This window comes from Rissa tridactyla, chromosome 1 (assembly GCF_028500815.1).
Source record: "Rissa tridactyla isolate bRisTri1 chromosome 1, bRisTri1.patW.cur.20221130, whole genome shotgun sequence".
NCBI lineage: Eukaryota > Metazoa > Chordata > Aves > Charadriiformes > Laridae > Rissa > Rissa tridactyla.
The window spans coordinates 186,066,246-186,080,141 of NC_071466.1; the positions used below are offsets into that span (position 1 = coordinate 186,066,246).

Genomic DNA, 13,896 nt, shown 5'->3' on the forward strand with positions numbered 1-13,896 from the left:
TCACTGCTAGTAATTTGCTGTGGGGGGCAGTTTGCCCAGCTCCTTCTTGGTAGCGTGCTCAGATAACAATGGCTAAACTGGTAGTGAGGTGAGTGTGAACACAATACACAAAACTGCGCATTCTGGGAGGGAGGTTGTCCAAAACTGGTAACACCATGAGGAAAGGAGGAATGGTGAAGTTTACTTGAGACAACCATCAGCTGGATTAAACAGTAGGTAGAAGATTATGAGCAGACTTATGAGAGAAGAAAGTCAGCCTGGAGAGAAATCTCAAGGTAGTGTGAGAAGTTGTGACCAGGGACAAGACCCAGGAGTGGGACGGGGGAAGCTGTGGCCACCAAAGCCAGGGCTGGCACCGCCAGAAGCACCTTGCCCCTGCCAGATGGTGTGAGCAGCCTGCGTGCAGCCAGCATGCTGATGCTGATGAGGTGCAGGGCCATGGGGTGGTGGTGGGGCTTGTGGTGTGTGTTCTCACTGGTGGACGGATTGGTGGGTAGGGTGCCCACATCTCCACAAGGACAGGTGCATGAGTTGGGGGGGGGTGCACCCAAGAGGAGGGGGGGGTGCACCTAACCGTGCATGTGTGTGTGTGCATGCATGCTTAGAAGTTTTGGGGATCACTCATGGAAAGTGTGCTTAAAAATTTCTGAGTGTTTATCAACATTTACTAAGTGTCTTGAATTGTGATTTATCTACTGCGTTGCCAATACCGATCCTAAACGTGTAATTGAATGCTTGTCAGGTAGTTAGGTGCTGCTCATAATCAGATAAATGGCTCCGATCCGGTCTGGCATAGCTTGGAGAACTGAGCTCTGTCCCTGTGGAGAACCGAGCTCTGTCCCTGTGAAGAACCCTGCACCTGTCCCCCATGCCATGACCTCACAATCCCCCGTGTCATGGGGTGGGGTTGGAGCAGATGACCTCGCAATCCAACCTCCAGACCCCAGCAGCAGCCAGCACCCTCTCTTCCCTTATGTCGACAGTGAGGGCAATTAACCTGGTGCTTCCTGAGATTGAGGTGTATTTGGCTGGCTCCAGCATAGATGGCCAACTGGTTCTGAACCTCAGGAGTACTCTGGTGCACCCTGTGGTAAAGGTGGAGCTTTTGGGAAGAGGCTACCTGAGGTGGCTTGAGGAGGAAAATCCTGAACGGGACTATGAGAAGAGCATGGCTTGCACCAACCAGGTTGTCTACGTCTCCAAAACACAGAATTTCCACATAAAGGGTAAAACACTGGAACGAGGCATCAGTTAACTGAACAGCTTCTTAGCATTGGGCTAGGGAAGGCGGGATCTGGGGAGGAAGTCTTCCTTTTGCCAATGTCCATGTGCTGTTTCTATCACATGGCATACTCCCTTTTCACTAAGTCATATGGCAACCAGGGCTTTGTGATGAGCAGTAGCATTCTGATCTGATCAGCGGTATTTGAGAGTGTGAGCAGTCCCCCACGAGCCGGTGGCTGTGTCTGTGAAGTGAACATTTGTTGCACAGAAGTCTATCACGACCTGTCTAGCAGCAGGTAGGAAATCTTTAGTCACAGGCACATCACTGACGCATTCTTTGGTCTTCTAAAATGCTTACCTCCATTGTTCTGGTTGACGTATGTGCCAGCAAGTATCCACTGGGTATATAGGCTTTGTTATATTTGCAACTGTAGTAGAGGCATTATTAGAGTTACTGCTGTATCTTTACTGAGAGACAAGACAAATGTGAGACATACACTGAAAACACCTGCAAAAGTGTGATTGTTTCATGGAATCACAGAATCATAGCATGGTTGAGGTTGAAAGGCACCTCTGGAGGTCATCTGGAAAAACCCACCTGTTCAAGCAGGGCCACCTGCCCAGGCTTTTCAATTTCTCAAAGGAAGGAGACTGCATAACCTCTCAAGGCAACCTGTTTCACAGTGGAAAAAGTGTCTCTTGATGTTCGCAGGGAACCTCCTGTGTTTCAGTTTGTGCCTGTCGCCTCTTGTCCTGTCACTGAAAAGATCCTGGTTCCATCTTCTTTGTACCTTCCCTTCAGATATTATACAGCCCAAAATGCACACATATAAATGCAGAGCTAACAATTAAAATGTACAGATTTATTAAAAAGAGCAAAGTCAGCAGGATGTAATTACCACCTAATCCAGTGAATTATTCCAGGGGATGTTTAAAGCAAATGGAAGCCTCCGAGGAGGTGCACTCCCCCTTCTCAGCTTCTCTTTCTTAGGATCTGTTGAGAATCTGGAAAATTTAGTCTAGAGATCACAGGTGGTTGCTGCCCCAGATTAGTTTAGCAGTGAAATTAGACTATGCAAATGCATGGAAACTGTGCTTTTGAGCTATGACGTGCAGTGGCCAGGCTTCATTTCCTCTCAGACTTGAAGGCTCTACCTGGTTCAAAGGTCATTTTCCCCTTACACATGCATTACAGCCTTAGTCTTTGAGTACTGCAGCATGCCGACTCTTCCCGTAGGCTACCAGGTGTTACAGCCCTGACAGAAAAGAGGGAGAAAGGCTGAGTGTTGGAACAATTAGCTTTGCCATTATAAGAACAAGTACCTGTAAACCACCTCAGTTCTGGATCTTCTCAGCTAAAGTTCAAATTGGTGTTGCTTAAAGACACACTTGAATCTGTATTCTGCCACCTACAGATATATTCCTATTTTCAAAAGACTTGAGCATCTGCATCCACCAAGACCTGTCAATGCAGTGCGGTTAAATAACAGATTTTTACTACTGTAACTCAGTCTTTTTCTTTCTCTTCCAGCATTGATTACATCTCTGTAGAAGTGCTCTAACAAGTCCAAGAAAGCCATTTTAAAACATGAAAGAACATACGGACCTGACCCTTCTTACCCCGAATACTCTGCTCCCCACTGATGTTGGCACACAAGGAATGTATGTTTGAACAGATTGCTGCCTGTGTCAGCTTTTGACACTCAGCTGCTAATATGCTCTTGATAGCATGTTGCTGTCTGGTGTTTGATCTTACCACATGCCCTACTTGGGTTACATCTGATGTCTCTGTAAGAAGTACAGATACATGGATCCAGGTGCCTGCTGACATATTTCTTTTTAACCCTGGTAAACCCCGCCACCGCACAAGAAACTCTGTATTGTCTCTCTGTGAGATAAAGACTGCTGGAGGAACTGACTCTTGGCAGTCATCGAACGTGACTGGTAACAGCTCTAGGATAATTAGATCCAGAAAAGAAAAAGATGACTTTCAGTGCTACCAGGCAGGGATAACCATCCTCATCACCAGCAGAAACCCCCCAGTTGGAGCAAACCAGAGGCAGGAGCTCACAGCACTACAGGCAGTTTGAAACTCTTCAATCACTGCTGTGCACCATCAGTCGCACCCCAGGAAATCCCTTGCGTCCTTCACAGAAAGGTCACCCTCTCAGATCACTCCTACCAGCAGCCGCTTTCCAATTCCCCGACAGCTGCAGCCATCATCTCCCTTGCTGGGAAATACAGGATGGAGCACTTTTTGAATTAGGTAACGCATTAGATTATCTGGAATTCATTTAAATTTTCCAGTGTGACTGAAGTTCCCAGGTTCTGCTGACCACCAAGAAGCATGGTATCCCCAGGTGCTGCTGGGAAACTTTCTAATTTCTGTGTAATTAAGTCTGTTGCATGGTTTCAGGGGAACAAGGTAGAGGGCAGGCGCTGGAGGCACATGGAGGGCAGGTGCTCCTGTGCTATGGGGCTCACATCCAGCAGCCATGGGGAGCCAGGGAAAGCAAGCGCACCTTCTCTTCCACAGTGAATTTAGGGACATTGTTTAAGGCCACCATCTTTTGGGGTCTGAGGGCCTGTGTGGAAAGTTAAGTGAAGTGCAGCATAGCAAGCAGGCACAATTCAAAGAAGTCTCTTTAGAAGTGATGCAAAACAAGCTAGAGAAAGTGGGATTAAAGCTGTACATGGAATGAAATAAGTATCTGGAAGGCTTTTTGCACCACAGGGCCTACTTGAGCCCTGCACACAAGGCCAGGCTCTCAGGCCATACCTGCAGTGGGGACGGAGAAATGTGAACTCTCTCAGTAAATCCCCACACTGTGCTGGGGCTGCAAAACTCACACCAGGGCCCAAATGCAGATCATTCCAGGAGGGGAACACTGATTTCTTTCAAGGTTAAATTGTAGATCTGCTCACACTTCAAAGTCCTTCATTCTACCAAAAGAAGAACATTTCCAAAATAACTTGGAGACAACATTGTGTGAGATAAGGCCCTGGGAATATCAGATTTCTACAAACTGTCAGAATAGACAACATGACTTTGTTATATTGCAGTTATCTAAGAGGCTGACGAATTTTAGTTTCCTCCCTTTCAGATTGTTTTAGGCCTTTTCTTTTTTCTTCAGAGTAACAACTCTGATATTGATTGAAAATGCTGTTATGCCATCTGGTAAATCTCCCATGCTGTGAGGAAACAATATCCAGGCTCTTCTGCCAACAAGAATATCCAGTTTAGATTATTAAAACTCGAGGCATCATTGACTTCATCTCCAAAAGGATGCAGTCAGCATGACAAGATTCTAGCAGTCTCACATCCCCTAATATTGTGATTCAAAGTGAAGTTTTGGCACAAGCTATGAGGAGGAAGGAAAACTTAAGTCTGGATGATAAATGGCCAGCACATACATTAGTGTTTAAAAGAAATGGGTCTTGGATGAAGAAAAGCGTCTGGTCTTATCTGGCCAGAAGAGGCCAAACTTATCCTTGCATAGGTGGTACAGTCTTTCATTCATTACAGGCAGCGGGAGCTCACCCACACAAAACTGAACTTGATTAAGAGGAATTGGCACAGAAGGAAAGACAGACATTTGAAGGAATGGATCAAAATTTTTCCTTCTCACAGATGTGCAGAGAAGGTGTCAAATATTATTTTTTGTGAGTAGGGGGCTTTTGCACAGGTGAGACAGAAGTTTCAGATCACATGCACATGTGTTGTAGACGACGATAAAAGAGGAGTGAAAGTCATTACACCGCTTTACTCCCGAAAAGCCTATTAGTGCTTATTTGGAAAGGTAAAGGTCTGTGGCACTCCATTTTCGTAAGTGAAAATCCTAAACAGTTTGTGAGGGGCTGCAGGTCCGCTGACCTTGTGTCGAAATGAGGCAGATCAGCAGTTCTCAAGTCTGCTGACTGGTAGGGATCCATACATCCGTCCAGCAGCTGACCTGCAGAGGCGATGCACAGTCCACCCCATACCATGCCTTTAAGGCCCTTTGGGCGCAGTACCAGTGGTATGGAACTTTGGGAGCAACACCCATCTAGGGTGGTAAGGACACCTTGGATTCTGGGAGACACATCAAGGTTTGTGTAAGGTTCAACCATCCTGAATGTTTCAAAGGCTTCTGATAGCAGCTTGTTGTTTGGCTTTCAGATGGCTGGCTGGATTCTGGGGTCCACACCTTTGACTTCCACTTCACTTTTCCTCCAAATATTCCCTCCACATTCACCAGCAAAATTGGCTGCATCTCCTACATTGTTCAAGGGACTTGCTGCAGCAGCCAAGTTGTCTTAGCTAAAGAGGAGAGATGTCTACTGCTGCAAGGAACTGCTGGTAACTGCAGAAGGCACATGACAGACACGGTAAGGGGAACAAGCTATCTGAGTTGGAGACACACAGACCTACCCTGTTCCGATCCAGAGCTGTAATGGCTTACTACTGAGTGCCCATGAACTTTTACCTCTGAGTTGCTTCCTTTTAGCATTTAAATGACACTTTAATATATTCTGCCATCTTTGTCTTAGGGCTTGCAGCAAGGTGTTTATTTTCTAGTATACAAGGTGCATTGTAAGACTGCAAGGATGACATGTAGGGAGCACTTTGAGATCCAGGATGAGGGAAAAGGGAGGTTATTCTCTTACTTTGAAGTCTAAGCTTTGGGCAAGCGTCCCCCAATGGGAGGTGACTTTTTACTGAACTCTACCTAGGCTGGGATGGTCAGTCAAAGGTCATCAAGACATCTAGAACGTGATGATTGTAATAATTTTGTGGTCTCCCTCTAAACTTGGGTACAGATAGCTAAAGGTGACAATGTTTACATGTGCACACATGAATTCCTTGCATATGTGCTCAAGAGGCCTGTGCTAATTCAGCCATGTCACATTTGGTGCAGTGAGAAAGACTGTCCTCTGGGTTAATGGTGGGGCTTGTGGGGAGAGCTGAGCAGCCTCAGCTGTTGCGTTAGGAGTTTATGCATGTGGTGTTTGGGAATCACTCCGTATCCAGCACAAGAACTCACCGTGCTTTGCCTTTCCACTCACCTTCTCCATGCAGGCCCCACTGGTGGTGGAAGTTAGGAAGGATGTAGTTTATTTCTGCTGCTTCAGACATGGCTTTGTGACCCTTCGGATTTCCCTGGAGAAAAACATATTTTGCCCCGGTGACACCATTGTCTTCATGACAGATATTGCCAACAGGACATGCAAGTATGTTAGAAAGGTCATTTTTGCTTTACACTGCATTGTCCTGTATAGGGGCTTCAGCAGCAGGGGAGAACGACGCTACTTGGAAGACCAAAGTGAGGTGACAAGGTTGGAGTCCCGGACAGACACAGCTCCCTTTGAGGCCATGAGAGTTACCAGTGCGCTGGTACTGCCAAAACCCATGCCTGTCACCAGCACTCTCAGGGAAAATAAAATCATGGCTTTCAGGTACGAGCTAGTAGGCACCTCTGACCTTCCTTGTACCACGTCCACCATCGTGGTCAGGGTGCCCATCATCATAGCAGCCACACCGAAACAGTTCTCTGTGGAGCAGAACACCGTGACTCTGCATGAAAATGAAGGTGACACCTCAAAGGGAGTGAGCCTTCACAGAGACATTTCTGACACTGACCCAGGAGCAATTGCCAGCAGATTCACGGAATAAAAGATCTTTCTGCAAAAATCCACGTACACTTGCTGTATATTTCCACAGGAGGAGCCTGCTTTTGTGGAGATGGGCCAGTGATTCCCAAAAAAAGAGGAGTAAAGCTAGCCAAAGCCCAAGATCAGGAAGGCACATAAGGGGAGCCCGTAATTCTGTTACACTGATTCCTGATAACTGGATAAGGAAGAGCAGGAGACTCAGCAATTACCTAGGTAGAGAGGGGACACTTTGCAAGCCCACAGGATGGCCATGCTCCTGTCCATGGGAAAAGAGCCCACCCCAGCATTATCTAAAGGTATGCGTCAAACATGCAGACCTTGGTGGGAGTGCAGAACAAGCTGTTTGAAAGCCAGCTGTGAGATGAGTCAGACGTTGGGCAGAAGGCAGACTGCTTGCCACAATGGGACCTGAGGGAAATGCTCTCAGCGTGGCAGGGTGGGTGGCTGGAGAGCCTGGGAGACCCCTGGGGCGAGGAGGGCAGCCAGGCAGCTAAGGGACATGCAAGACCCATGGCTGCTGAGGCAGAGGGAGGGCAGCAGGCTGAGAAAGCAACCATTACCCAGCATCACCCCTGCACTGAGAAGCAAAGATCAGCCATCAGCTCTGCTCCACTGTCAGCTGCAGGTGAAACCATGGGTCAGCTCCATGAGCTCCATGCGGAGCACACCCTCAGTGAGCTGGTGGGTGGTGCGGTGCTGGGGGGAGGCGGAGACAGCAGGCGGTCATCCTGACAAGCAGAGGGACACGGGCAGGCCAGAGAAGCGGCTTGTCCCAGGGATGTGATGTGCGTGTCGCCCATGGTGCAACCACACGTGTGTGTATGTGTCAGTGTGGGTGACCAGAAGGTTTTGGGGTTAGAAGGGTGTTTAGGATTTTATTGGTGTTTATTTACATTTGCTAAGTGTCTAGTAATGCAGTTTATCTGCTGTATTGCTGATATCGAACCTGAACGTGAAGCCCACTGACTGCTGGTCAGTTAGCTGCTGTTGAATAAATCGCTCTGATCCTGATGTGATTTAAGCCACGTTAGCTGAGCAGCTTTGCCCCAGGGCAGGCTGTTGCTGTGGTTTGCCCCAGTGGGTGCCAGCCGAGGGGCGGCTGCCCTCCCCGTGTCCCTGCGGGCTCCCGCCATGTCCCCAGGCTCTCCAAGGGCAGCTGGCCTCTATCGACCCTTGGCACAACCCCAACCCCACAGCAGGGCTTTTGCAGCAGTGACCTGGTGGGACTCACCTACCCACACAGCTATGGCCTCACCTGACACCTGCAGGCAAGCGGCACCTCCCGTCCCGCACTCCTGCGTCTCCACAGTTTTTTCCATGGGAAGGGCGGTGAGGAATGGGGAAGATAAGCTGAAGACCAGTGGGGCCACCTTCCTTACATCTGTTCCCGTACCCAGCCGCTCTTACAGGACCAAGAAATCACCACTCACCCCTGTGGCTCAGCCCCACTAAACACCTGCATGCATTTCAACACCCTCCACCTCCTGCCCACCCCTCCATGCCTTTGCACCCTTGCCTCTGTCTTGCAACCTTTGGCATGATCCAATATCCCTTCCAATCCAAAATAGCCATTGCCAGCCAGGCTGGGAGCAAAGGAGCCATGCCGGCATCCTGCTCCCACTGTACTGTGGTCCCCGTGCTGGGGGATGCTGCATCTCACTCGTGTTGGAGTCCACTGACACCAGAATGAGACAGAGGTTTCACAGATGAAATGCACAGGCAGAAGAAACTCTCCCGTGAGGACAGGCTGAGAGAGTTGGGGCTGTTCAGCCTGGAGAAGAGAAGGCTCCAGGGAGACCTTACAGCAGCCTTCCAGTACCTGAAGGGGGCCTACAGGAAAGATGGGGAAGGACTGTTTATTAGGGAGTGTAGTGATAGGACAAGAGGTAATGGTTTTAAACTGAAAGAGGGGAGATATAAATTAGAAATTCTTTACTGTGAGGGTGGTGAGGCACTGGAACAAGTTGCCTGGGGAAGCTGTGGATGCCCCATCCCTGGAAGTGTTCAAGGCCAGGCTGGATGGGGCTTTGAGCAGCCTGGTCTAGTGGGAGGTGTCCCTGCCCATGGCAGGGGGGGTTGGAACTACATGATCTTTAAGGTCCCTTCCAACCCAAACCATTCTATGATTCTATGATTCCCCATAAAGTAATGGGATAGAAGATGCAGGGTGTGGTCTTGCTCCACTTTCTTGCCCTGCCGCAGACTGGAGCAGAGGCGTGCGGTGATGCCACCTCTCCTGGTGCCAGGTGTTTGCTGTTGGAAGAGACGTCTCACTGCTCCATGACCAGCCCCCCCTCCCCAGCTCACAGAGTGCCCTGGCTTTCTCCTCCCACCTCTGGAGACGGCTTAGAAATGAGACTGCACTGGCCAAGCTCAACTAAAAGCAGCAGCAGGTCTGTTAGTAGTGACTTACATATGCTTTCGGCAGCAAATTGCCAGGCGGCCCCAGGCTGGGGCTTTGCATGTCCGCAGCCATCCCCATAGCTGCCCAGGCGCCTGGCCGGTGCGCTGTCACCACACACGGAGGGAGAGCAGGGTTTCTCCCACCGCCTGCCTTTCACCAGTCCCTGTGTGCTCAGATTGACCTTGATCGGCAAAACACCCCAGCCCGGCTGTGCGCAGGCTGAGGCACCGCGCAGCACTTGTCACGTCCTGCTGCTCACACGCGCTCTCACTCGGCTATGTTTCCCCTCATCCTGTCCCTAAAAATAGTATTTATCACACTGACACTGACAGGGCCCTTTCACATCTCAGATGAGACTGTGTATCAGGACGCTACGTGCAGAATCCCGTTACAAATGGATTGTTGTTTTACAGGTCTCCCTGTTTCATCGTTCCAGCAAAAATTAATGCACTCACAGCATACACGACAGGAGCATGTTAGAAGAATATTTTTCACTGCTTGTCTTTTGAACTTCCAGTGTTGCTTCTCGGTGACACTTGATACAGCTGAAGGAAAACACAACCGGGCATAAATTCTGAAGTTGCCATCCCATAAGCGCTGGCAGTCTTTGCATTTACTATGAAAAGGAATTTAACTACTTCCTTTTTGCAAAATACAATTTGCAAAGAAACAATAGGATGCCAACGTTTAGGGGGATAAAGAACAGCTTTGTAACTTCTTTGCATGTTACTTGCTGTGATATGCAGCACTATCGAAATCTATTTTCCAGACTCTCAATATCTGAACCCAGACTGAGATCAGCGAAGTCAGGAAGGCAGTTGAGGAAGAAGTGAGGTATTTCCACTTCTCATTACAGCCACCTTGCTGGCATTTTCATGGCAGGAGACAAGGGATGTCTGATGCTAGCAAATCGGCCTTCTGACTTCAAAAACTTCATTTCTCCAGACGGAATATATGCCAGGGTGAAATACGCCTCATCCTGTTCCTGGGATGTTTCACACAGTGTCTCTGTGCGTGTGAATCTCATGAAGCAAATCAAACATTTGGCAGCAACAGAATAGAAAGGCCAAAGTCCTAATAAAATAGACAAGCAATGGGATGCCTGACTTCTCGGAACTTGGGCAAGTGATTTCACATCTCAGCATTTTAATTTTCCTTTCTACCTTCGGTTGACTTTTGTATTGCAAATTCTTCAAGCAGTTCCTTTCCGATCTTTATAGTCTTATTTGTGTAAGGTACTCACAAGCTCCTGTGGTATAAATAGTGACAAAAGCAATGAGATGAGTGGGTAGTTTGAGCAAAGGACATTTTTCCAGCAGACTACAGAAGATGGAGCAGAAAGGTCTCTAGGAAAGGTCTTGTTAACTGCCTCCTTTTCTTCTCCACAGAGATGGTGGAGATTTTTGTGATGTAAAGTTGGAGCCATTAAAAGGGGCCATCTGTGTTTAATCCTTCACGTGCCTTTTGCAAGGCACTAAAATACACCCAAATGAACCAGATGCCTTTGAAGTCTAGTCAGACCATTATTACACCTCCTCTTTGTAACACTCTTTAGAGCAACAGGGCTAACCCTCCAGGTGCAGTGACCTAAAATATCCACACAGTGCACGTGGACCCGAGCTTGCACCTTTGGATGGCCCTGCATGAATTTCACAAACCTGTTAGCGCAGAGTGGTTATTGACTAAGGACTCCTCACTGTGCTCTCTTATGTGATGGAGGTATCGCCTGGGTTTGAAAACTGAAACAAAACCCCACTCTTTCAGGTGCAACAACACACATTTCCATGGAGGTTTCATTAAATGCTGCACACTAAGCCTACCTATAGTTGATAGGTCCAACAAATAAGTATATTGGCCCTCATAGGCAGACTTACTGTGAAAATGGAGCAGGAGGTTGCTGTCAACTTCTGCCACATCTGCTTTAGCTGCGTTTATAGAAATAACAAACTCTTTAGACCATGGAATCAATATTCTTTTTTCTTTTTTTTTCTTTTTGAATGAGCAATGCCTGAAGTCTCTCCAGGACCCCATAGGAAAGAGTTTGATCTCTGCCCCCTCTGGGATTATTTCTGAGGAGCAGCCTTCCTATGGAGCTGGTGGGATTTGTGCAGGTCAGAAGTGATGGAAAGGGTGCAAAGAGAGCAAAGAGATGGCACACATGAAAGGAAAACGGCTATATTGTCTGCTCACAATTTAATTTTACCCTTGCACAGATTTTGGAAAACATTCAATTTTTGATGAATGCAAAAATTTTTCATGAAGCAAAAATAGAAATCTTTCTCTTTCCAGTAACCATGGAAATGTGGAAACAATGATTACTGTAAATTATCTGTACTTGTGGGATCGGGTTGGTGTTATCGCAGGATGACACAGAAGTTAAGCCACACGTGCGTCCTCAGCAGCGTTACCTGGCAAGGCTGCCACAGTCGACAGGGAATGAACTTCACAAAGGTCCTCAAACATCTGGAGCAGCTGGAGCTGCTGCAGTTCTGGAATACATTAATTATAGCTGCTGTTGGCTCAAGCAATGCCTGCTTTCAGCAAATGATTTTATGAATGATTAAATACTGAAACTCTGACCACTGAGTATATGTTTCATTGTCCAAAAGACTTAGTAGCCACCAGCACGTTGACCCCCTTTATGTCCCCTTAAACCTGTCAAGGAAAGGTCAGTAAGGCATGCAGTGTCTCAGAAGCAGTCATCATCGACATTTATCTCTGTTTCAAGGGAGGGAGAGTCCATCAATACTTTTTTAATAACCTGTTTTTGAATAAGATAGTCTCTTACTACCTACTTCCTTTGCCTTTGTCTTTCTACCCTTTAAAATTACACTGGCTCTTCAGATAAGCTACTGCTTTAAGACACAAATGTGGATTAAATGGTATTGATTTGTTTGATCTTTGTACATCCATCCTCTCCTTTACTGCTTAAACCTCCTGCTTTTCTGCAAAGTTGTCATTCTCCCTTTCGCATTTCTTTAAGTAACCTGCCACCTTCCCAGACGAGAACTTGACTGGGGCCAGCTTTCTTCTGATTGCCTCTGCCAGACTTGCTGGGAGGGAAGGGCTCCTTAGTTGCACTGTCTACACCTCAATTAAAACAAAACAACCCCCTGACCAGCCTGGCCTTCATCCACATTACATGCAGGCATTGGTTTCTAATCTATTTTTCCTTTTGGAGATTAGTTCTAACACTCTTGTGTGTGCAGACATACATGAGGCCAGTAATGGAAAGTCAATATGAATGGAAGTCTGAGAAGAAACAAGTCTTTTTTTTCAGCTAATCTAAATGATTTTCCAGTTAATAAAGATCACAGTATGGTTGTATAGATTAATGACTTGGGCAATGCATAAGTTCAGCTATTCAATTGGTTTCCTCCATACAGATTTTACAAAAATGTAATAATCCATTCTACTAATGGGTGCTACTGGTTCTTCTAGATGCAATATAATAAAGTATGACTCTTTCATGACTAATGTTAAACATTCACTCAGGGTAATTGATTACATGAGCCAAGGATTGCAAATTGAAGAGATAATTGACTTCTTCAATATGCAAATACAGTACCAGGCAATAAACAGACACCAGTTACATCAGTATGAAACAGAATTACAATTAACTTCGGCATCACAAAGAAACTATCTTGATTTTTTTCAATACTTTCATGCCATTTTCTGCTTTCAGTTATGCCTGTGTAGCATCTAGCGAGAACTGGTGTGGCTTCACTCCCAGAGGGCAGAGTGTACCTGAACGGAGCCAAGCTCTCATCTTGATAGCTTTGGCTTCACACTGTGTCACTTGTCATGGTTTGCACGTAGTTTGCTCATTCCCACTTCCTGGGAATCTCTCTTGCAGTTTTCTACCAGTGGCGGCATTTACACTGCAATGCTGAGAAGGTTTTTGAACAAGTTGCCCAGGGAGGTTGTGCAGTCTCCATTCTTGGATATTTTCAATACCTGCAAAGATAAAGCCCTGAGCAACCTGGTTTGAGGTCAGAGCTGATCCTGCTTTGTGCTAAAATGCCTTCCCATCTGAATTGTCCTATGAACATATGCAAGTGAAGGGTAGGTAAGCAGAGAAGAAAGGAAGATCCTGAATGGAAACTGCATTTTGTGGATGCTGAGGATCAAAGAGATTTAAATAGTAGCAAATGGTGGGAAAGGATCCCACGGGAAAAAGAAACAATGAAAAAGAGGAGTTGATAACTGAGGAAATGTCCTGATCCATCTCAAACTGCCTCTCTGGAAAATGGCAAAAAGGAGGGAGCAAACAATCAGCCAATATTGGCTTTTTAGAAACGAATATTGCATTTCAGTTTTGATTACTGTGACCCCTTGCTGCTTGTCTTTCTCTTTTCCCTGACAATAGGTAGGAATCACACCACGGCCAGCCACGGCCGCAGTACGTGTCTGCCTGCAGAGAAGAAAGGAGCCTGATCTTTCTTAAAATCCCCAGCCTTGAAGCTATGCCAGGCAGGACACACCGGGGCTGTGCGCATGAGCAGGCTGAAAGCCTTTTTTCCCCAGGAACTGAAGAGCTGGAACGAGGGCAGACTTGAGGAAAACATCTATTATGTTCACGTGGCCCATGTTTCCTTCGCATGTAGCTGAGAGCA

General features: G+C 47.0%; 1 protein-coding gene across 1 annotated transcript; it reads left to right on the forward strand.

The window, feature by feature from the left end:
- The first annotated feature begins 973 nt into the window (after positions 1-973).
- Positions 974-6,877, forward strand: ARRDC5 (arrestin domain containing 5). Its single transcript, XM_054201585.1, has 3 exons — positions 974-1,226; positions 5,384-5,592; positions 6,284-6,877. Exons 1-3 carry the CDS (start codon positions 974-976, stop codon positions 6,875-6,877), a joined length of 1,056 nt encoding a protein of 351 aa, XP_054057560.1.
- The last annotated feature ends 7,019 nt before the right edge of the window (positions 6,878-13,896 follow it).

Coding starts and splice junctions, on each gene's coding strand:
- ARRDC5 (XM_054201585.1), top strand. CDS start 974: ATGTCGACAGTGAGGGCAATTAACCTGGTGCTTCCTGAGATTGAGGTG. Junction 1,227..5,383: donor ACAGAATTTCCACATAAAGG/GTAAAACACTGG, acceptor TTTGGCTTTCAG/ATGGCTGGCTGGATTCTGGG. Junction 5,593..6,283: donor GAAGGCACATGACAGACACG/GTAAGGGGAACA, acceptor TTCTCCATGCAG/GCCCCACTGGTGGTGGAAGT.